A 21,144-nucleotide genomic window follows, 5' to 3' on the forward strand; every position below is an offset into this window, starting at 1 on the left:
GTTTAATGTCGTTGCAGGCACTATCCTGGTTGACAACATGCTGATCAAAGGGACAGCAGGAGGGCCTGACCCCACCATCGAGCTCTCCCTGAAGGACAATGTGGATTACTGGGTGATCCTGGACCCCATCAAGCAGACCTTGTACCTGAACAGCACCGGCCGGGTGCTGGACAGAGATGTAAGTTTGGGCTTGGTTTTCTCCCCAGAGACATTCATTTCTAATTAACCATACACACAAGTCCTGCTGGAATAGAATTCCTGCATCTGTCTTGTCCCCAGATGGATGTGAACAGAGTTAATCTGAGCCTCTTTTAGGATTTTTTGGGAGCACACAGGAACTTGACTGTAGTTTCAAATATTATTGTGGATGAACACAGCAACAAAGACCAAACAAATTGATGTGAGGGTTTTATATGCGACCTAACTTGACTCGTTTGTTGAATGAAATTTTGATTCTGGTTTGCTGACTGGAAGAAGTGCTGCTCCCCCCGTGCCCTGTGACATTTATTAGCAGCCTGCTTTCCCTGTGTACACCGAATGATGAGATGTGAGAGAGGGCAAAGGAGTCGTGACTGCCACAATTCACTCACAAAACTTGACACATTCCATTGAGAATGTGCTGCTTCAGATTCTTTTTTTAAGGCAGCCTAAAATTCCTTTGCTGTGCTCATTCCTGATGGCGTTGAGGAAATATTGTCGGGGTAAGTTCGATTTTTATAAAAAGAAAGATGAAAAGCACAAAATAAATAGGAGTGTTCTCATCTAGGCTAATTTCATTGAAGAGAAAACACTCTATTTCCTCACAGTGTTGCAACCTTGCAACAGAACCTGAAAGTAAAATTGACTTCCAAGTGCTTTAGTCAATATGGCAAGAAGGCTGTAAAACTCAGGGGTTCGCCTTGGAGTGCAGGGGAGTTTGTTTTGTATTAGCTTGATTGATTAATTTGTCTTCTCCATGTGTTTTGAGAGAAATTCATAAGTACCAAAAACAACATGCAAATTTCTCCTCATTTCTCATTTGCTGGTGAAAGGCACTGATTGAATTCGGTTGTTCTTAATTTCATTTTAATTCACAAACTGTTTTCCCATGCAAAGCACAAAGCTTGGCAGAGTGGTCATGGTGGCAGAAGACTTCCTGGGAAAGAGTTGGCACTTCCTCCCATGCCAGTCAGCAGCTGCTGGAGTACCTTTGGCCTCTCAGGTTTGATTTAAGCCAGAGCAAAAAATTAGAGCCTGGAATGGGAGGCAAGGGTGGAGAACCACTCTTAAGACATGCAGTGTCCATCCTTATCACCCCACACACATCCACAGGGAGTTAGGAACCAAAATCCCTGTTGGATCAATGCTAATTCTTCTTTTCAAAGACATTTATTGACAATTTTTTGTCACCTTGATGTGAATCGAAGTCGATGCTTTACCCAAAGAACCTTGTCAGATTGAGTTTCAATATTAGTCACAGTCTAAACCAATTCCCATTATTGTGCATTCCCAGACACTTTACAGGGATGTTCTTTGCCAGAAGTAGACCCAAGTCCCCAGGAAACAAGGGAAGTGTATACATTTCTTAATTAAATACAGGTAATAATGTGTTTACATTGGTATTTAAGGTAGTGCTTCCTCATTTTTCACTATGAACTGGAACTCTTGTTATCCCTAATGCTGTGTCAAATCATCCACCTGTGGCTGTTTAAGTTTGGTGGGCTATGAGAAGAAAATCTGGGCTCTAAAGTGGTTTTGATTTTGGGCATAATGCCCCCTGTGCCTCTCTCGCCTGGCCTCAGGGAATTGCTGTCACTCACAACCCAAAGAAAAGGAGAGCAACCCTCAAAACCCCCAGGGACCGAATAAAAATATGAAATGTGTGTCATGGGCTTCCTTTGTAGGGCTCTTTCGGGGACATGGGTTAGTGCTGGCTCCATGGTCTTGGAAGTCTTTTCCAGCCTTATGGATTCTCCTAAAGGATATTTCCAGCCTTCAGAACCAGGGCTGTGCTAGCCCAGCACCACAGAACCATTCAGTGGGAGGGGGTCTCTTTTGTTAACAAAAAACCCCTACCTATTTTCCTCATCTTTCAACTTCAATCCGTGTGAAACTTTGCAGCACCAATGAAATTGGGAGTTTCATTAAGCTGAACCTTTAGATTCAATTTTTTATTACAGAACAAAAATTGGAGTTTCTGATTCCCAAATGATCACATTCCATATATCTGGATACTCTTCTCATTTTTCTTTCCCTGCTGATTCAGTCAGCCTGATCCTGTCCTGTTTTTATTTATGGCCTTCCTTGACAGCAAATCTTCCTAGATTCCATTGATTGTTACTAGGAATGGCAGTGTGTTTTCCAAATAAAATCAGATAAAAGGAAAATTCCAGACTTTTCTTGCAAAACTTTAAGTACTTAGGAAGAAAGACCAGTGATAAATCAGAACTGAAGGTCCAGGGAGCTGCTGAAAGGTGCTGGGATGGTTTGTTCCTCGTTTCACAAACAATTTGTGCCATTGCTTATTTCCATATTTTCGTAAATCCAGAATATCAAATATTTATCAAATAGCTGTCATTTCAAATAATTATATTACTCTTGGGCTTGGTTAGTAAATCCAGATATACTCAGTAGTAGCTGCAGCTTATTAAAGGCAGCCTAAAACCTCTTGGATTGTACTCAGATGGGCACTAAAAGCCATTCCAGCCTGAATTTCTTTGTCCATTCATCAGTTTGGGAGTTATTTTTCTTTGAGCATTGCTGTGTTCACTGCAGTGAGAACAACAGGATTGTCTGCACTGAAAGTTGTTTCTGAATTATTTACAAGTGTAAGTGGTAGCAAATGTGATTTATTTTGGACTTGACCTTTTAATTCAAGACAAGAAAGAAACAAGAGCTTTGGGATGAGTCCTGAGGAGGCCGCGGAGATGCTCCCAGGGCTGGAGCCCCTCTGCTCTGAATCCAGGCTGGGAGAGCTGCCGGTGCTCACCTGGAGAGGAGAAGGCTCCAGGGAGAGCTCAGAGCCCCTTGCAGGGCCTAAAGGGGCTCCAGGAGAGCTGGAGAGGGACTGGGGACAAGGGGTGGAGGGACAGGACACAGGGAATGGCTTCCCAGTGCCAGAGGGCAGGGATGGATGGAATATTGGGAAGGAATTGTTCCCTGGGAGGGTGGGCAGGCCCTGGCACAGGGTGCCCAGAGCAGCTGGGGCTGCCCCTGGATCCCTGGCAGTGTCCAAGGCCAGGCTGGACATTGGGGCTTGGAGCAGCCTGGGACAGTGGAAGGTGTCCCTGCCCGTGGCAGGGGGTGGAATTAGGTGACCCTTAATGTCCCTTGCAACCCAAACTCTGGGATCCGATGAATTCCAATAACGATGAGCCAAAGGCTCAAACAAGAGGCATTTTCTGGGTCCCTTTGTCACAACCCCTTTGCCCTTGCAGCCGCCAGTGTCCATCCAGTCCATCGTGGTGCAGGTGCAGTGTGTGAACAAGAAGGTCGGCACCGTCATCAACCACGAGGTGCGGATCGTGGTGCGGGACCGCAACGACAACTCCCCGCAGTTCCAGCAGCAGCGCTACCACGTGGCCGTCAACGAGGTCAGAGCTGCCTGATTCTCCTCCTTCTCCTTTGGTGGGGGGGGTCACTGTAAATTCCAGCTTCTAGTGCCTCTCCTTTGAAAACCCCAAAAATCCGGTTGTTTTCAATCCCTGGTATTTGTGCCTCTCCAGAAAAGCTCATCACTTCAGCAGGGTTCAGTTGTCGGAATCGAATCCTGCTTTTCTGTAAGGAATACAAGGACCAGCACATTCTTCACCAGGAATATTGCAGAAAACACCCAAATCTTAAGCAGTGTCTTCATGAAAGGAGCATTGATTTCTGTTAAATTAAAGCACTTTTAACAACAAACCTGGAAGTAAAACAAATGTATGCATGAAGAAAAGAAAGTTAAAAAACCAGTTTAAAAAGTTTATTAGCACTATTGAATCTTGGCAAAGTGCAGATTGCTGTTGCTCTGTATTAAGTGATTCCTGTGAAATGAATTATTTTATTTTATATTATTTATTATGTTCTATTTTTTTGGAATAGAGAGCTGTGGATTGGACTTCACTGTGTTGTTTGAAGGAAAAAAAAATCATTTCTTTCTTGAGCTGGCACAGCTTCACACTTTCCAGTGAAGTTTTTCATTCATCTTTTCATTTTCGCCCAGTTAAGGACAGAATAATCTGCCAATAAGCAATACAAAAAATCTGTGTTTTCAGGGTTAGCATCTCAGGGCATTAGTAATGAGTAGAAACAGGGACTTACATGAACTAATGGAAATATGTAGGCTGAAAATATGTGGAACATGGAAAGGCGGGTCAGTTTTGTGCAGGTGAAGTTGGAAAGAAGTAGAGTTATGTTTAAAAAACAAATTATGTTAAATATGCAGCCTGGTGGGGTTTGGTTTGAGGGGTGGGGGTTTGTGAAAGAGCACGACTGCTTTGATTTTAATAGAATTGATTTGAAGAAATTTCCTATTTTGTTGTGTTTTGGAGATTCAGCTTTTCAATGTGTCCTTGTGTTGTGTATGCTCTCCGTGACCACACATGTGCAGGACAGCTCATTGCCCGGGGAAAAGGGTGGGACATTGATGAGTTTGGGCCTAATTAACCCAAAAGCGTGGAGGAAAAACCCCCCAAGTCCACACGTTATGTTGGACCTGCAACTGAGATAAGGATAAACAGCTTTTTCAAACTTCCTGGTTTTAAATTAAAAACATTTCCCTTCAGACAAAGTTTTGGCAACCCAGGTGCCCATGTGACTTCCCACTGGAATTTGGGAGCACCAGGAAAGTCCTTCATGGGCTTGCACGTGGCTTTCAAACTGGCCTTTATGTGGCAATGGAATTTCTCTGGTTTTACAGAGCCAGTGCAGGAATGTTTCTGGTCTGGAGTAAAGGCAGCATCAACACCAGTCTGAAGTGCTTGTGTGGGTTTTGCTGCAGGGCCCAGATCACTTCCAAAACCTGCATCATTTCTGCAGTAAAACTGAAGGCTGGGAGTGTGGCAGTGCTAAGAAAACAAGGATTTTCCCTGATTAGGGAGAAGTCCCAAAGGCAGAGTGCAAAATGCACCACTCCCAATTATTTGTGTTCAGAAATTGAGCAACGTTCTGAGGACACCGAGCATTTATTGGAATTATTGCTGGGCAAAATGTATTGTTCCTCTTTCCACCAGCTGCATGCTGATTTAATTAATTTCTTCCTTTCATTTTATCTCTTTTCCATGGATAACATCTGACATGGCACCACTGTGCCCTTGAGCAGCACCCAGTGAGTTCATGCTCTCATTAATTAATTAACAAAAAAAATAATTCACAAAACGTCTTAGACTCTCTCAAAGGTTTTAATGAGTGATTAAATGTTTTAATGCTCGTTTATTCTGCTCATAATTGGTGCTGCCTCTGGTGAATTTAGCAATAGGAATGCACTGGGATGAAAGGTTCATGGTTAATTTTCACTTCTGTTCTCAGGTTGCTTGTAAACCAAAAAGTACAGAAATTTCTCTTACCTAAGGAACATGAAACAACTCTAAGGAGAAGTAGATTTTATTACACTTTGGAGCAATGGGATGGTTTTTACGTCCAGTTGTCTTTATATTCAAACTGTCCCCAGCATATTAAGATGAGTTTGTCATCAATAGAAAAGCTGCAGCAGAGAAGCTGAGGGTAGTTGCAAATAGCACCATAAATCCCGGGTTCACACGTGGTTTCCATTTGCACAGAAAAAGACGTGGTTTAAAAGTAAGCCTGGATTTTTCCAGAAGGCTTAGAATGAGATGGATGTGGTAGAGTAGTGTCTGTTTAGCTTTATACCAAAAGGATATTAGTATCTTGATTTTTATGCTTGATTGGGATTGCTCTGTCCTGAGTTAAACTAAAAGCTCCCCTAATTCAGGGTGTTTCCTTTGCCAGTGCCCTGGCAGATGCTCAAGGAAAAGCACAAGGACTGGGAAAAATGCAGCGGTGCTTGCCTGATGGGTTACCTGTAGAATCCTGTATGGAGCAGCTCCAGACCAATTTTGCCTTTCCCAGTTGCTCATGGACATGGATATGCTGGTCCCTCCTTTCCTTCCTTACTCCAGGTGTTTTGTAGCCTTTTTTTCCAGCATCTTGTGCCATAATTTCTCACTCTACTGCTTCGGACATCTTCATCTGGACCCTCAGAACCCTGAGACATCTCAAGACATAAAGAGCATCTGTGGAATATTCTGCCCATTGTCCAACGATTCTTAGGGATTTAAGTGTTTCCTTCCATCATTCCCACACTTGTACCTATAGAAGACCCTTGGGTGAAGGTGATCCCAAATTAAAATGTGCAGAGAAATTCATGTGAGTGGTTTGAAAATGTGGCTTTTGCAGCTAAGAATCAAAATCATCATTACATGTTTATTGAGGAAATACTTTTTTTCAGGATTTTACTTCTTCTGTTAAAAGTATGGACGTGTCTCATGGACCTGGGCTTGTCCTCGTTAGGGTTGATGGAGGCTGGAAGGTTTGCTGGATGAGGTGGCTTAGCTGGGAGTGGCAGTGCTGGAATTCGTATGAAGTTACAAATGAAACTGATTTTTTTCAAGTCTTAGTTGAAAACAGTTTCTGTTTCCCCACCGTTTAGGAGCGAGTTTTTCTTTTCCCTTCCTAAGGCTTTTACAAGTCCAAGTATCTCAGCCAACTCCAACTGTCTCCAAAGCATTAGGAGTCTCCTCATGGAAGTGAAAACAAGTGAAGGTTGATGTCACCATTTTTATGATAACGAGAAATCCTCTGCAGATTTATTCTCTTGGGGTTTTTGTGTGAGGTATTTTTATTTACATGAAAATATCCCATCGTTATTCAGTTAGGAAAAACTCCTGACAGTGACATTAGCCTGGGGCTAAATTTGACTGTATTGGTAGCTTGAAGATTTGAGTAATTGCTGTATTAAACCAAAGTTCTGCAGCTGGGTTAAAATTCTCAAGAATTATGCAGCTCAGTTAATATTCCACAGGCAAATCTGTAGTGTTGCCACAAGGGGTTTGAATTTATGGAGCCTAATACAGGGATTAGGAAGTAAAATCTTGTACTGCTGAGGCCCAGTGGTGGTGTCTGTGTTTTGTGTTAAACACAACTTATCTGCATCATTTTTATCTGAGCTAAATGCAGCTCCAGTTCTGCATTGCCTGGGCTTTATCAAACTGACTTTCTTTGGTCTTAGTTTTTCACTTTCCTGAGTCCTACAGGGAAGGTATGGGGCATTTAATAATAGGTTCTGTTTGGAAGTGGAGTTGGAGTCCCTGGAACACTGTTGAAGTCAGTATTTATTAAATGTACGTAACCTTAGAGCTGCTTGCAACCCAAAATTTTAGGATTGGTTTGTTTATTGGCTTTGGGGCTTTTTTTTTCTCTCCCTTAATTTGGCAGAGATGGGAATCCTTTGCAAAATAAGTGCTCTTCTTGAACTTCAGTCATCTCAAAACTTTGGTTTTGGGCTGTTGAGAATTAGAACTTGTGCTGAATTTTCATTTCTTGTGGTGTAATTATTCCTGTCTTTTTCCTTGTGGTATCAAAATAATTAATCTCTGCAGGTAGACATCATCAAAAGAGCGTTAGCTCAGGATGATTAACTGTAAATCTCGCTTTGCTCTGCTCTTTGGGGCCACTCTGAAAAAAACGTTCATTTTTAACTTTGTAAATAGGCAATAATAGGGAAATTTATTTTCCAAATGTTTTATGGAAGAGCTGAACGTTCCTGTCTGCATTTTGACTTCTAATAGCCATTAATCACACTGAAGGAAGTTTTTAAGCGTTACAGCTGTAGACTGTGGAAGAAGAAGATTTATTGTGTGCATCTCCTCTCTATTTGTTTAATTGCGTTCTCTTTGGAATCTTCCTTGTTTCTTATCATCATGGTTCTTTTCCACTGGATTGAGTTCCCACGGAGATGATTATCCTCAGGCTGTTGCCGACACTCCTGGAATTGTTTCTTTGCAATTCCTAATGTTTTGTTTTGCATGAGGTAAAAAACACTCAGTGTGGTTAAACCCTTTGATGCACAACTTCAGGCCCTTTCCCTAGGAGATGCCAAAGGTTCCTATGGAGAAACAAATTTCCACTCTTTCAGTAAAGGAATTTTTCCCAATATCCAACCTGAGCCTCCCTTGGCCCAGCCTGAGGCCCTTTCCCCTTGTCCTGTCCCTGTTCCCTGGCAGCAGAGCCCGACCCCCCCGGCTGCCCCCTCCTGTCAGGGACTTGTGCAGAGCCACAAGGTCCCCCCTGAGCCTCCTTTGCTCCAGGCTAAAGTTGCATTTTATTAGGGGAACTGAGTTCCTCCTTGTTTTTCCAAGAAGGAAGTGACAGCAGTGTCTCAGAAATCCCTCACAAACTGTGGGAAAATGTATTATGGCTGGCTAATGGGAAATACCAGAGTTAAAATCAGCACCATGCTGAGATCTCTGTGTACAAATTTTGTGTGGCTTGGAATGCTGAGGGCCTCTCCCACGTGATTGGAAATGGATTTGAAGTATCAAGTTAAGAGCTCATGTGAGTTTTTCTAAAGGCTGCAGGAATCTCTAACGTGAGATCAGGAGATCAGGCTGGAAATTACAGAATCACAGAATATCCTGAGCTGGGAGGGACCCACCAGGATCATCCAGTCCAACCCCTGGCCCTGCCAAGACACCTCAACAGTCGCACCCTGGGCATCCCTGAGAGCGGTGTCCAAACACTCCTGGAGCTCTGGCATGAAGGAGTGGAGAGGATTTTTTTCCCCTGTGTTCTTTTCTAGTATCATTTGTGTTGCATGAAAGAAAACAGATAAAATGGAAACGTGTGTGTCCTGAAGCTCTGCACATCTGCAGTCAGTTTTTCTGGGTGTAATCCATCAAATGCAAGACTTTAGCTTTTGACTTTTACTGTTAGAGCATGGAATTGGAGTTCTGGTGTTTACTGATGTGTCATTTTTGCAGCTGTCTCCTTTGTTATCACTTAATAATGTGCTTTGCAGTGCTGGAGCCTTTTTATGTTGGCCACTATTTATTGGCACCCTGTCAGAACGGGCAGGTGGGAGCTGTGCCAGCAGCTCCAGGGTGTCTGTCAGCTCCTGGGTGGGACAGCATTTTTACAGTATTTAATAGTGTTAAATATAAGTTGGTTTGGTTTTTTGTTTTCATATGGGACATCATCTGCAGTAAAGTTTCCATCTCTGGGATTCCCAACGCAAGAAATACATGGATCTGTTGGAGTGAGTCCAGAGGAGGCCATGGAGGGGCTGGAGCCCCTCTGCTCTGAATCCAGGCTGGGGGAGCGGGGGGTACTCACCTGGAGAAGAGAAGGCTCCAGGGAGAGCTCAGAGCCCCTTGCAGGGCCTAAAGGGGCTCCAGGAGAGCTGGAGAGGGACTGGGGACAAGGGATGGAGGGACAGGACACAGGGAATGGGTTCCCAGTGCCAGAGAGCAGGGATGGATGGGATATTGGGAAGGAATTGTTCCCTGGCAGGGCGGGCAGGCCCTGGCACAGGGTGCCCAGAGCAGCTGGGGCTGCCCCTGGATCCCTGGCAGCGTCCAAGGCCAGGCTGGACACTGGGGCTTGGAGCAGCCTGGGACAGTGGAAGGTGTCCCTGCCCGTGGCAGGGGGGTGGAATTAGGTGACCCTTAATGTCCCTTCCAGCTCAAACTTTTCTGGGGTTCTACATGTCTGATGTCTCCAGAGCTGCTCCTCTCGGCTCCATCTGGGAGCACAGGACTTTTTCCTGTTTGGGCAGCAGAAACCTGGGAGATTTCCATCACATGCCACCCCATGACCAGCCAGGACAGTGCCTGGCTATTTCCACTAATGGGACCATTGTCTAAGCAGGGATTAATTGGTTAAAGTCTCTTATTTCAAGTTACAGAGTGTCAGTGCCCAGGCAGGGCCTGAGGGGTCTCTGTCAGGAGAGGTGGAAGCTGCCCTGCACTGAGGGATCCACAGGCTCCAGCACTGGGAACATCCCAGCCCTCAGCCAGCCCCACGGTGCCTCAGGAAAATGGGGTTAAGAGAGGAGAAAACACAGTTAAGAAAGGGGAAAATGGGGTTAAGAGAGGGGAAAACACCATGTGGCAGCAAGGAATGAGGAGAAAATAGTGAGGACAAGAGGAGCTGGGAGTTAAGAAGTGATGCTGAGCCTGGACCAGAGGGCTGAGATGGGGGACAGTGCTGGCTTGGGTCCCTCTGTCCCCATCCCAGTGAATTTGCTGCTGGCAGGATGTTAAGTCAATGCTCCCCATGGCCTCTGTCCTGCCTGTGTGTGCAGTGGGTGCCTGGTCCCCCTGTTTTCCCCCAGGAGCATTGGATTTTCCTCTCCTGAGCTGCTGAGGAGGTCACACGGGGGTGCCTAAGTGGGTGTCAAGGAGCAGCCCATCCGCAGGGAAAAGCCCCTGCCAGCCCTCCTGGAACTTTTCCCAGCTGGTTTTCAGGTTACTTTGGTCTTCTGTCCCCTTCTCCCCTGCACATCCCAACCCATGAGGGTGCAGTCAACTTCCTACACCCACATGTGGCACTTCTGCTGCCTGTTCTGGGAGTAGATAAGTCAAGTTTGTAGCAAAACATGAACATAAAGAGTTGTGGTGTAAGTGTGGATAGTGGTGGGATTGTAAATTAAACCCCACTTGTTTTACCATAAAAAGGCTTCGAATTGGTGGTTTTTATTTCAAAGATTCAGTATTCTCAGCCCTGAAAATGTTTCGCAGAGAACCATGACACCCTTAATTAGCAGCTTTATAAATACAGGAACTCTGAGTGCAGGAGGAAATGGGGACTTAAGTCTTTGCTTTATTGTGAGCACTACAAAATAGGAACGTGAAATAACATCCACATCTGTACGTCATGCTGGGATGACTCTGTCGTTTGCCCCCTGCTCTTTTTGCAGCATTTCAAAATTTTTTAGGCCCTCTACGTTTAAATATGTGCAGCAATTTCATGTAAATTCTGGACGAAAGAAGAGGGTCCACTGGGACTCTGGGAATTTAGGGGCCACAAATTTGGGGGTGATGAGAGCAGCAGGGAGCAAGGGTTGCGCTGAATCCACGAGTGTTTGTTGTTTTTGCACTTTCAGGTTGATTACTCACAAAGTTTCCTGAATATTAAAATTCAGAAACGATGACTCCCAAGAAATCTTCTGTCCTTGCTCTCAATGGGCCTTGATTTCATGCTATTTATCTGCACGAGGATAATTATAAATGGATTCATTTTCAAAACATCATTTAATGGGTATTCAATTGCTGCCAACACAATATTGGAGCAACAGAATCACTCTTGTGTTTGTTCAAAGCCATGAAGCTCTCTGGGTGTTTGTGTTTGCACGTAACAATATTAATCTGGCTCTGTTCACGTTGCCATGAAGACTCTGTCAAATAAGTTCTGTTTACATTTGCAGCTCATCCTTGTTTTCCTTCCTGAGTCTGAAAAAGGAACTTTCATTGGGTTTAATCTATATTTATTTCATGGGTTTTTTAAAGAGTGTTTTTTTAAAGAGTGTTTTTTCTCATCTTTGTCTTTTTTTTTTTTTTTTTAATGAATTTCTCTCTTGATGCGTTATAGACCAGAGCTAGGGGGGAAAATAAAGTTAAAATAAACCTTAAGACCTTAAGGTTTTAATGGGTGTCTCTTGCTGTTCTTGCAGTTAACTCCAGTTGGAACAACCATCTTCACAGGATTTTCTGGAAACAATGGTGCTATTGACATTGATGATGGTCCCAATGGCCAAATAGAATATGTCATCCAGTACAATCCAAATGACAAGGTACAGCCATTCCGGCTTTTTTCCCTCCATGTTTATCTGTATTTATATATTTATGCATTTATATATTTATATGTTTATATAGTTGTAAAATAGTTTCATATAGTTATATATAAATATATAAATATAGTTGTATATAAGTATATTTGTATTTATATGTATATGCATATTTCTGTATTTATATTCATATTTATATTTATATTTATATTACATGAAGTAGCAAATGAACAGGAGGTTGCTGTTGGACATAAAGAAATGTTTTCCTTCATGTCGAGTATCCTCTCTGCCTATGAGCTCTGTAACAACAGATGAATTTCCCTTCCCTCTCATTGCCTCGCTGTCAGCAGCTGGATTATTTCACTTCCATTAATGCCCAGAGAAGTTGTGTCTATCCCATCCCTGGAAGTGTCCAATGCCAGGACAGTGGAAGGTGTCCCTGCCCATGGCAGGGGTGGGACTTGATGGGATTTAAGATCTCTTCCAACGCAAACCATTCTGGGATTCCATAATTTCTGTTTGGCCTCAGTATAAATCTCCTAATTGATTTTTTTCCCCCCTCGGTGGGAACTATGAATATTTTATCCCAAAAGATGAGTGCCAAACTCTGGCTCTGTCCAGTTATTTATTAATCTGGGATGCACTTCCCAATCCTGTTTTCCTGCCCACCATGGATACCTGCATCTAACACTCATTCTCATTTATTTGCTGAAAAACAATAATAACAAAAATATATTAAAAAAATAAAATTTGCAATTTTAGCAATTGCTTAGACTTTTAGAGGAAAACGGCCTTGTTATGTGATGTAAAGAAATAATATTCCTGTGTCCCTCTGCTGTGTTTGGAATCTTGTATTGCTGTTGCCTGTTCAAAATACTTAAATATTAACTATCTCCTACATTGGGAGATTGAAGCATGGAAAGATGGGGGTTTTTTTTAATGAGATTAATTTGATAATGAAATTGCAATTGGATCTCAGGTCAGAAATTTGTGCCCTCCTGCCAGTTGTTGCCCCAGCTATGTCAGCTGAGTCTGTGGGAGCAAATACACGGAACAAATTGAATTTCACCTGATTTAACAGCTGCATTTACCCTGAAATGTGAATTACCTCGTGTAGGAACATATGCATGAACTGGCACCTAAATGTTGATGCTCTCTGCTTGTTTAGCACTTCATTGCCCTCATGAAAAGCAGAATAAAGAGCAGATAAGTACAATGATGTGGATTTCTTACCTCTACCACTTGAGCATTTGTTCTGAACTCAGGATGGCAAGGGGGAGACAAGCAGAGTAGTCAAGACTTTTGTGGTTGGAAGTAGCCATGGATATGTAAAGAATCCAGGAGAATTCTGTTCAGTACACACTAATTTTTGTGGGGTTCTTCAGGAGGAAATTGGGTGGGGAGAAAACATAGAAAGCTTTATAATCTCTGATCTGAAGAGCAGATGCGGCCTTGGAATTCCAGCCACGGGATCATCCCCTTGTGGCCCAGCTACAACACAACTTCGAGGCATGTTCAATTTTATTGTGTTGTTTTCTCGTTTTCAGACCTCCAACAGGACCTTTGATATTCCTCTCACTTTGTCCGGAGCAGTAGTTCTGAGAGAAAGACTAAATTACGAAGAAAAGACTCGTTATTTTGTCATTGTTCAAGCAAATGTGAGTATAAATCTCTTGAAGGCCATTTATGCCCCTGATTTAGGTGTGGGTTTTGTTTCCTTCCCATGGAAAGGCAGAGCCTTGCTGAAATACCAGCTCTGATAAATCCTCTTCTGCTGAAGATCTAATTTAAGATTTATCCAGGCTGTTGAAAGCTCAGGCATATTATTAGTGGTTAAAAAAGCTTGCTCAGAGTGTGACAAGCAAACCTTTTTGGCACAAGGAGCAACTTGCGAATTTGCAGCACAGCCCAGGCAGAAAAGTGCAGCCTTGTGGGAGTAAATGTCCATTTTCCAGCAAAGCTGGCGAGGCTAATTTGCACTCAGATGAGTTTAACAGACACAGTTTCATTGAATCCTTCAGGTCTGAAATGCATTTTGTTATAAAGAGGTGATTTTTCCTTCAAGTCATATCACAAGTGTGCGGAGAGTAGATACGCGCATTTTCCAGAGTGGCTGGCAGCAGAGAGCACGCACTGAGAAGAAAAGTGATGTATAAACTGTATCTCAGATATCTGTCATCAGAGTGGGGCTTTGGTGCCCTTGAGGGCTGTGAAAGCTTTTTTTCTCTTTTTGTCCTTCTGATAACAACTGAAATGAAAACTTGTCCTCCGTTGTTTATGGCTGTTGTGATACATCTTCATTCGTGGGAAATGATATTTGCTCTGAAGCAGCAGGAGATCCTGAATTCACACCTTCACATTCCTGACATCTCTCTGGCACAGAAGTGCAGATACATTTTGCAGTCTCTTTTCTTACATATTTTGTGGCACGTTCAGCATTCTCTCAGCAACAGCCAGGCTCTGGGTGTGGCTCAATGCTCCTTGCCCCTGTGCCCTGCTCAGATGAGACCCCACCTGCAGAGCTGCCCCAGCCCTGGGGCCCCAGCACAGGCAGGACCTGGAGCTGCTGGAGAGAGTCCAGAGAAGGCTCCAGGATGAGCAGAGAGATGGAGCAGCTCTGCTGGGAGGAAAGGCTGGGAGAGCTGGGATTGTTCAGCCTGGAGAGGAGAAGCTTTGGGGTGACCTCACTGGGGCCTTCCAGGGCCTGAAGGAGCCGACAAGAAACACGGAAAGATACTCTGTCCAAGGGATGGAGGGACAGGACACAGGGAATGTGTGCCCCCAGAGGGCAGGGATAGATGGGATATTGGGAAGGAATTGTTCCCTGGGATGGTGGGCAGGCCCTGGCACAGGTTCCCAGAGCAGCTGGGGCTGCCCCTGGATCCCTGGCAGTGCCCAAGGCCAGGCTGGACATTGGGGCTGAGGGCCCCTCTCAGCTGGGGCTCCTCTCGAGGCTGAGCAGCCCCGGCTCCCTCAGCCTATGCTGGGCACGGAGCTGCTCCAGGCCCTTGCTCAGCTGCGCAGCCTCCGCCGGCCCCGCTCCAGGAGCTCCCTGGCCCTGCTGTGCTGAGGAGCCAGGGCTGGACACAGCACTCCAGAGGTGCCTCCAGGGCTGCCCAGAGGGGCAGGATCCCTCCCTGCCCTGCTGGGAATGCTCTTCCTGCTGCCCATTCAGCTCCTAGTGCTGGGAAAAGCCATAAAAGCACAGCCCCTGGATCCCTGGCAGTGTCCAAGGCCAGGCTGGACACTGGGGCTTGGAGCAGCCTGGGACAGTGGGAGGTGTCCCAGCCCATGGCAGGGGTGGCACTGGGTGGGCTTTAAGGTCCCTTCCAACCCAAACCATTCTGGGATTCCATAACCCCACAGGCTGCACTGAATTCTCTCTGTTGTGTGCACTGTGCAATCGCATTCCTCTGATTACATTATCAGTGCTTTGTTGTCCTTGCATCCTGGGATACTTCTGGAAATTAATTACTCTGTATCTGCTTTGATCCAGAATGTCTCAGAGGCACTTACTGGAGGAATGGAGAAATGGTTTAGTTGTTGATGAAGGCTGCTCCTTGTAGCTGGAATTATTTTTCATCATTGACCGTGAAGAAAGCTGAATGCAGAAATTCCCACATTTACTCTAAAAGTGAAGCTGGTGCAAGAACTGAGTGGACTGCAAAATAGGAAAAAAAAATACGTGTCCAATCCAATTTAGAGCAATGGACTCCCCATCTTACATAGATGGATGATGTTAAACAGCATAAATAAGAACAAATTTAAAATTTGATCTTTTTTCTGTCAGTGTTACATTAGGTTAGGAGGGCGAGATTTAATTCATGGCCCATATTCCCCTCCCAAGATTTTAGTTCTGCAGAAGAAAGCTCATGCAGCAGTTCCTCTGTGAAAATGGGAATATTTTTGAACGTTTTAAACAAAATATTGGCTACTCATGGTGTTTCTTCACTAAACAAAGGAAGAAAGAAGAGGTGAACTGTTGCTAATGCGTACTTTCGGTAAAAGCACAACAATTTCTGATAACGAATAAGGCACGGGGCCTTTTTATTGTCTACAAATGTGCTGTATTATTATAGTTTTAGTCCTATAGTTTTCCCAATGTCTCGGTTTTGAAAGACAGGTGTCTGCTAAGGAAGGCAGAGGCCCCCCTTGAAGTGGCAGATATAACCCCTTTTCCCTCCAAGTTATTATATTTTGAAATCAAGGGCCTTTAGGCAAAGATGTGGGAAATAGGAATAACAGTTCTTTACTATATATATATATATATATATATGTATATAACCAGTCAAACAAAACAACAACAACTATGGCAGTAACAGCAATCACAAACCCAGTGCCAGCCTTCTCGGCTGTCAGGCCCTTTCCCCTCGGGTGCAGTTCCGCTCGCAGCCGGCAGGGGCGCTGGCGGCTCCCGGTGAGCAGGGCAGGTGCGATGGTTCCCCCGCGGCTGCAGGGGGCGCTCCGGAGCGAGCTCGGGGAGCACGCGGCACTGGTGCTCCGGGGATCCCGGGAAGGGATGGAACAAGGGCTTCACAAACCCCTGGGCAGCCGATCCCGGGCTCTCAGGAACAGCAGGCTGGAATGGCAGGGACGAACGCAAATCCCGGGTGGCAGACGAGATGTATCCAGATGGGAAAAACCCACGGAGGCCCAGGCAGGCAGGGCGAGCAGGGCTACAGCGTAGCGAAAGCTCGAAGCAGCAGCGGAGCAGGGCAGCCACAGCTCGGTCTCCAACAGGGCAGGGAAAGCGGCTTTTGGGGTCCCGGCGTTGTTTCCAGCAGGAAGAAAGAATGGCCAAAAAGAAAGAAGCAGCAGCTCCTTTCTCTGCAGCTTCTCTCTCGGGACGCTCAGAGCGAACTGACCCCACACCCAGGTGTAGACAAAAGAGTAGCCAGGCCCGCCCCACTCCCCTTTTTGTCTTTCTTAAGTACAGCCATTTGTCCCTTAGCAACATGCATATGGGAGAAAATTCCTTTAACAGGAAAACCTAAGACTAAACTAAAACCCCAACATTATCCACCCCGAATTTTTTCCCATACTAACATGTTACATGAAACTTAACTTTTTTAACCATATAAATCTATGCATTACCCAAATTATATACAAATATACATGCTGATATTGATACAAGTGCAGAGCCATGGGTAGTTCACCCTAAAACAAGGTCCCCTTGAGGTAAGCATCGGGTCTCTCCATCCTTTTGCATCACCCACCAGGTGCAACCTGGTCCCTGAGCAAAAACAACCCCATGGATGGGTTTGTCTTTGCTCAAGGCAGACTTTACCCAAACAGTTTTTCCAAGCATACCTCTCATGTGCACCACTGGAACCTTATCTCCATCTGTTGTTTGTAGGGGTTCGGATTGGGCAGGGCCTGCTCGGCTGGTGGAACCTCGAGTGTTAACTAACCAGGTGGCTCTTGCTAAATGCATCTCCCAGTTTTTGAAAGTCCCCCCACCCAGTGCCTTCAAGGTGGTTTTAAGCAGTCCATTACACCGCTCAACCTTCCCAGCTGCTGGTGCATGGTAAGGGATATGGTACACCCACTCAATGCCATGTTCTCTAGCCCAGGTGTTTATAAGGCTGTTCTTGAAATGAGTCCCATTGTCAGACTCGATTCTCTCAGGGGTGCCATGCCTCCAAAGGACTTGCTTTTCCAGGCCCAGGATGGTGTTCCGGGCAGTAGCATGAGGCACAGGGTAGGTCTCCAGCCACCCAGTGGTGGCTTCTACCATTGTGAGCACATAGCGCTTGCCTTGGCGGGTTTGAGGCAGTGTGATGTAATCAATCTGCCAGGCCTCCCCATACTTGTATTTGGACCATCGCCCGCCATACCACAGGGGCTTCACCCGCTTGGCCTGCTTGATCGCAGCGCATGTCTCACAGTCATGGATAACCTGGGAGATACTGTCCATGGTTAAATCCACCCCTCGGTCTCGTGCCCACTTATAGGTGGCATCTCTGCCCTGATGACCTGAGGCATCATGGGCCCATCGAGCTAGGAACAGTTCTCCTTTATGTTGCCAATCCAAGTCTATCTGGGACACCTCTATTTTCGCAGCCTGATCTACCTGTTTGTTGTTACGATGTTCTTCATTAGCCCGGCTCTTGGGGATGTGAGCATCTACATGACGGACCTTCACGGATAGCTTCTCTACCCGAGTGGCAATGTCTTTCCACTCTTCAGCAGCCCAGATTGGTTTTCCTCTGCGCTGCCAGTTTGCCTTCTTCCACCTTTCCAGCCAACCCCACAGAGCATTGGCTACCATCCATGAATCGGTGTAGAGGTAGAGCTTTGGCCACTTCTCTCTTTCAGCTATGTCCAGAGCTAATTGGACAGCTTTGAGCTCAGCAAATTGGCTCGATCCACCTTCTCCTTCAGTAGCCTGTGCAACTTGTCGTGTGGGGCTCCATACAGCGGCTTTCCATTTCCGGCTAGCGCCTACAATTCGGCAGGAACCATCAGTGAAGAGGGCGTATTGTCTTTCACTCTCTGGTAGCTCGTTATATGGTGGGGCTTCTTCGGCACGTGTAACCTGCTCCTCTTCTTCTTCAGAAGATAACCCAAAAGTCTCACCTTCCGGCCAGTTTGTAATTATTTCCAAGATCCCAGGGCGACTTGGGTTTCCAATTCGAGCGCGCTGCGTGATGAGGGCAATCCATTTGCTCCAAGTAGCGTCGGTGGCGTGATGCGTGGAGGGAACCTTTCCTTTGAACATCCACCCCAGCACCGGTAGTCGGGGTGCCAGGAGGAGTTGTGCCTCTGTGCCGATTACTTCTGAGGCAGCCTGGACTCCTTCATAAGCTGCCAGGATTTCCTTCTCTGTGGGAGTGTAGTTGGCTTCAGACCCTCTGTAGCTTCGGCTCCAGAATCCCAGTGGTCGGCCACGAGTCTCACCAGGCACCTTCTGCCAGAGGCTCCAGGACAGACCATTGTTCCCAGCTGCAGAGTAGAGCACGTTCTTCACCTCTGGTCCTGTCCTGACTGGGCCAAGGGCTACGGCGTGAGCAATTTCCTGTTTGATCTGGGCGAAGGCTTGCTGCTGTTCAGGGCCCCAGTGGAAATCATTCTTCTTGCGGGTAACCAGGTAGAGAGGACTCACGATCTGGCTGTACTCGGGAATGTGCATCCTCCAGAAACCTATAGCACCTAGGAAAGCTTGTGTTTCCTTCTTGTTGGTCGGCGGAGACATTGCTGTGATCTTATTGATGACCTCAGTGGGAATCTGACGTCGTCCATCTTGCCACTTTACTCCCAGGAACTGGATCTCTCGGGCAGGTCCCTTGACCTTGCTCTTCTTGATGGCAAAACCAGCTTGCAGGAGAATTTGAATTATTCTCTCTCCTTTCTCAAACACTTCGGTTGCGGTGTTCCCCCACACAATGATGTCATCAATGTACTGCAGATGTTCTGGAGCCTCACTCTTTTCTAGTGCAGTCTGGATCAGTCCATGACAGATGGTGGGACTGTGCTTCCACCCCTGGGGCAGTCGGTTCCAGGTGTACTGCACGCCCCTCCAGGTGAAGGCAAACTGAGGCCTGCACTCTGCTGCCAGAGGAATGGAGAAGAATGCATTGGCAATGTCAATAGTGGCGTACCACTTTGCTGCTTTGGACTCCAGCTCGTACTGGAGCTCCAACATGTCTGGCACGGCAGCGCTCAACGGTGGAGTCACTTCATTCAGGGCACGATAGTCCACAGTCAATCTCCATTCCCCGTCAGACTTGCGCACAGGCCAGATGGGGCTGTTGAAGGGTGAGTGGGTCTTGCTGGCCACCCCTTGACTCTCCAGCTCGCGGATCATCTTGTGGATGGGGATCACAGCATCTCGATTTGTCCGATACTGCCGGCGGTGCACTGTCGAGGTGGCAATTGGCACTCGTTGCTCTTCCACTTTCAGGAGCCCAACCGCAGAAGGATTCTCAGATAGTCCAGGCAGGGTGTTCAATTGCCTAATGCCCTCTGCCTCCACAGCAGCAATCCCAAATGCCCACCTGAGTCCTTTTGGGTCTTTGTAGTAGCCATTCCGGAGGAAGTCTATGCCCAGAATACACGGGGCCTCTGGGCCGGTCACAATCGGATGCTTTTGCCACTCCTTCCCAGTCAGGCTCACCTCAGCTTCCAAAAGGGTCAACTGCTGTGATCTCCCGGTCACCCCAGCGATGGATACGGGTTCTGCCCCCACATGTCCCGATGGCATTAAAGTACACTGTGCCCCAGTATCAACCAATGCATCATATTTTTGTGGCTCTGATGTGCCAGGCCATCGGATCCACACCGTCCAGAAAACTCGGTTCTCCCGTGCCTCTTCCTGGCTAGAGGCAGGGCCCCTCTAGCCCTGGTTATCATTCTTTCCCTGGGCGTACATGCTCGAGGTACCTTCAAGGGGATCCGACATATCATCCTCCCTTCTGTAATACCTGGCAGCTCGGTCACGGGAGGCTGAGGCTACCTTCACCTTAGCGGAACCCCCTCGGTTAGTGCCTCCCTCCTTGAGTTCACGCACCCGCGCTGCCAGGGCAGAGGTGGGTTTCCCATCCCACCTTCTCATGTCTTCCCCATGCTCACACAGGAAAAACCACAGCTCAGCTCGTGGGGTGTACCCTCTCTCTCTAGCAGGGGGACGACGGGCTCTGACTTGGGGGCCTGTGACTCGCACTGGTGCCACACTGACCCTCCTCATCTCCTCCCTCATCTCCTCCCTCATCTCCTCCCTCATTTCCTTCCTCATCTCCTTCATCTCCTCTTTGAGGTCCTGGACCACAGCAGAGACATGAGCTTTCAGCGGGCCATTGATCATGCTGTCATAATGCCTGAGCTTGTTGGCAACAGAGCCCACTGTTTCTCGGGTATTGTCAGCATCAATCGTTGCAATGAAGGTGGTGTATTGCGATGGCCCTAGCCTTGCCAGGTTCCACATCATCTGTCCTGTGCACCTGACCTTATCGGGGTCATTATCATGCTGTCCATCCTTCCCAAAGAGTACCTCTAATATTGCCACCTCTCTTAGCTGTTGGATCCCTTGCTCGAGTGTCTTCCACTGCATTCTATGATGATACTCCTGCATTCTTTCTTTGTGAATGAACCTTTCTCTCACACTCATTAAGAGCCGCTCTCAGAGAGAGAGAGGCCCTGGCTCCCTCACAAATATCTGGTCCACACCTGGGTCCTGGGTCAACGATCCCAGATACCTTGCCTCACCACTATCGAGTTGCACACTTGTGCCCATAAGGTCCCAAACCCGAAGCAGCCAGGTGGTATAAGGCTCACGCCCCCTTCGCACAATGTCGTTTCGCATAGCACGGAGACTGTCGTGCGACAGGGACTCAGTGATGACTTCTGGCTCTGGCTCTCCTGCTGGTTGTGAGGGCCCTGGTTGC

At 46.5% G+C, this 21,144-nt stretch overlaps 1 protein-coding gene across 13 annotated transcripts in view; it reads left to right on the top strand.

Annotated features, from left to right (window-relative positions):
* Positions 1–21,144, top strand: part of PCDH15 (protocadherin related 15) — a 711,356-nt gene that overhangs the window by 475,337 nt on the left and 214,875 nt on the right. For all 13 annotated transcript variants that reach the window (XM_048310467.1, XM_048310468.1, XM_048310469.1 and 10 more), the window contains 4 exons: positions 18–178; positions 3,417–3,572; positions 11,648–11,767; positions 13,309–13,419. In XM_048310467.1, coding sequence (XP_048166424.1) covers positions 18–178; positions 3,417–3,572; positions 11,648–11,767; positions 13,309–13,419 — 548 coding nt within the window. The remainder of the gene's footprint in view (positions 1–17; positions 179–3,416; positions 3,573–11,647; positions 11,768–13,308; positions 13,420–21,144) is intronic.

The sequence above is a fragment of the Corvus hawaiiensis genome, chromosome 8 (genome assembly GCF_020740725.1).
Source record: "Corvus hawaiiensis isolate bCorHaw1 chromosome 8, bCorHaw1.pri.cur, whole genome shotgun sequence".
NCBI lineage: Eukaryota > Metazoa > Chordata > Aves > Passeriformes > Corvidae > Corvus > Corvus hawaiiensis.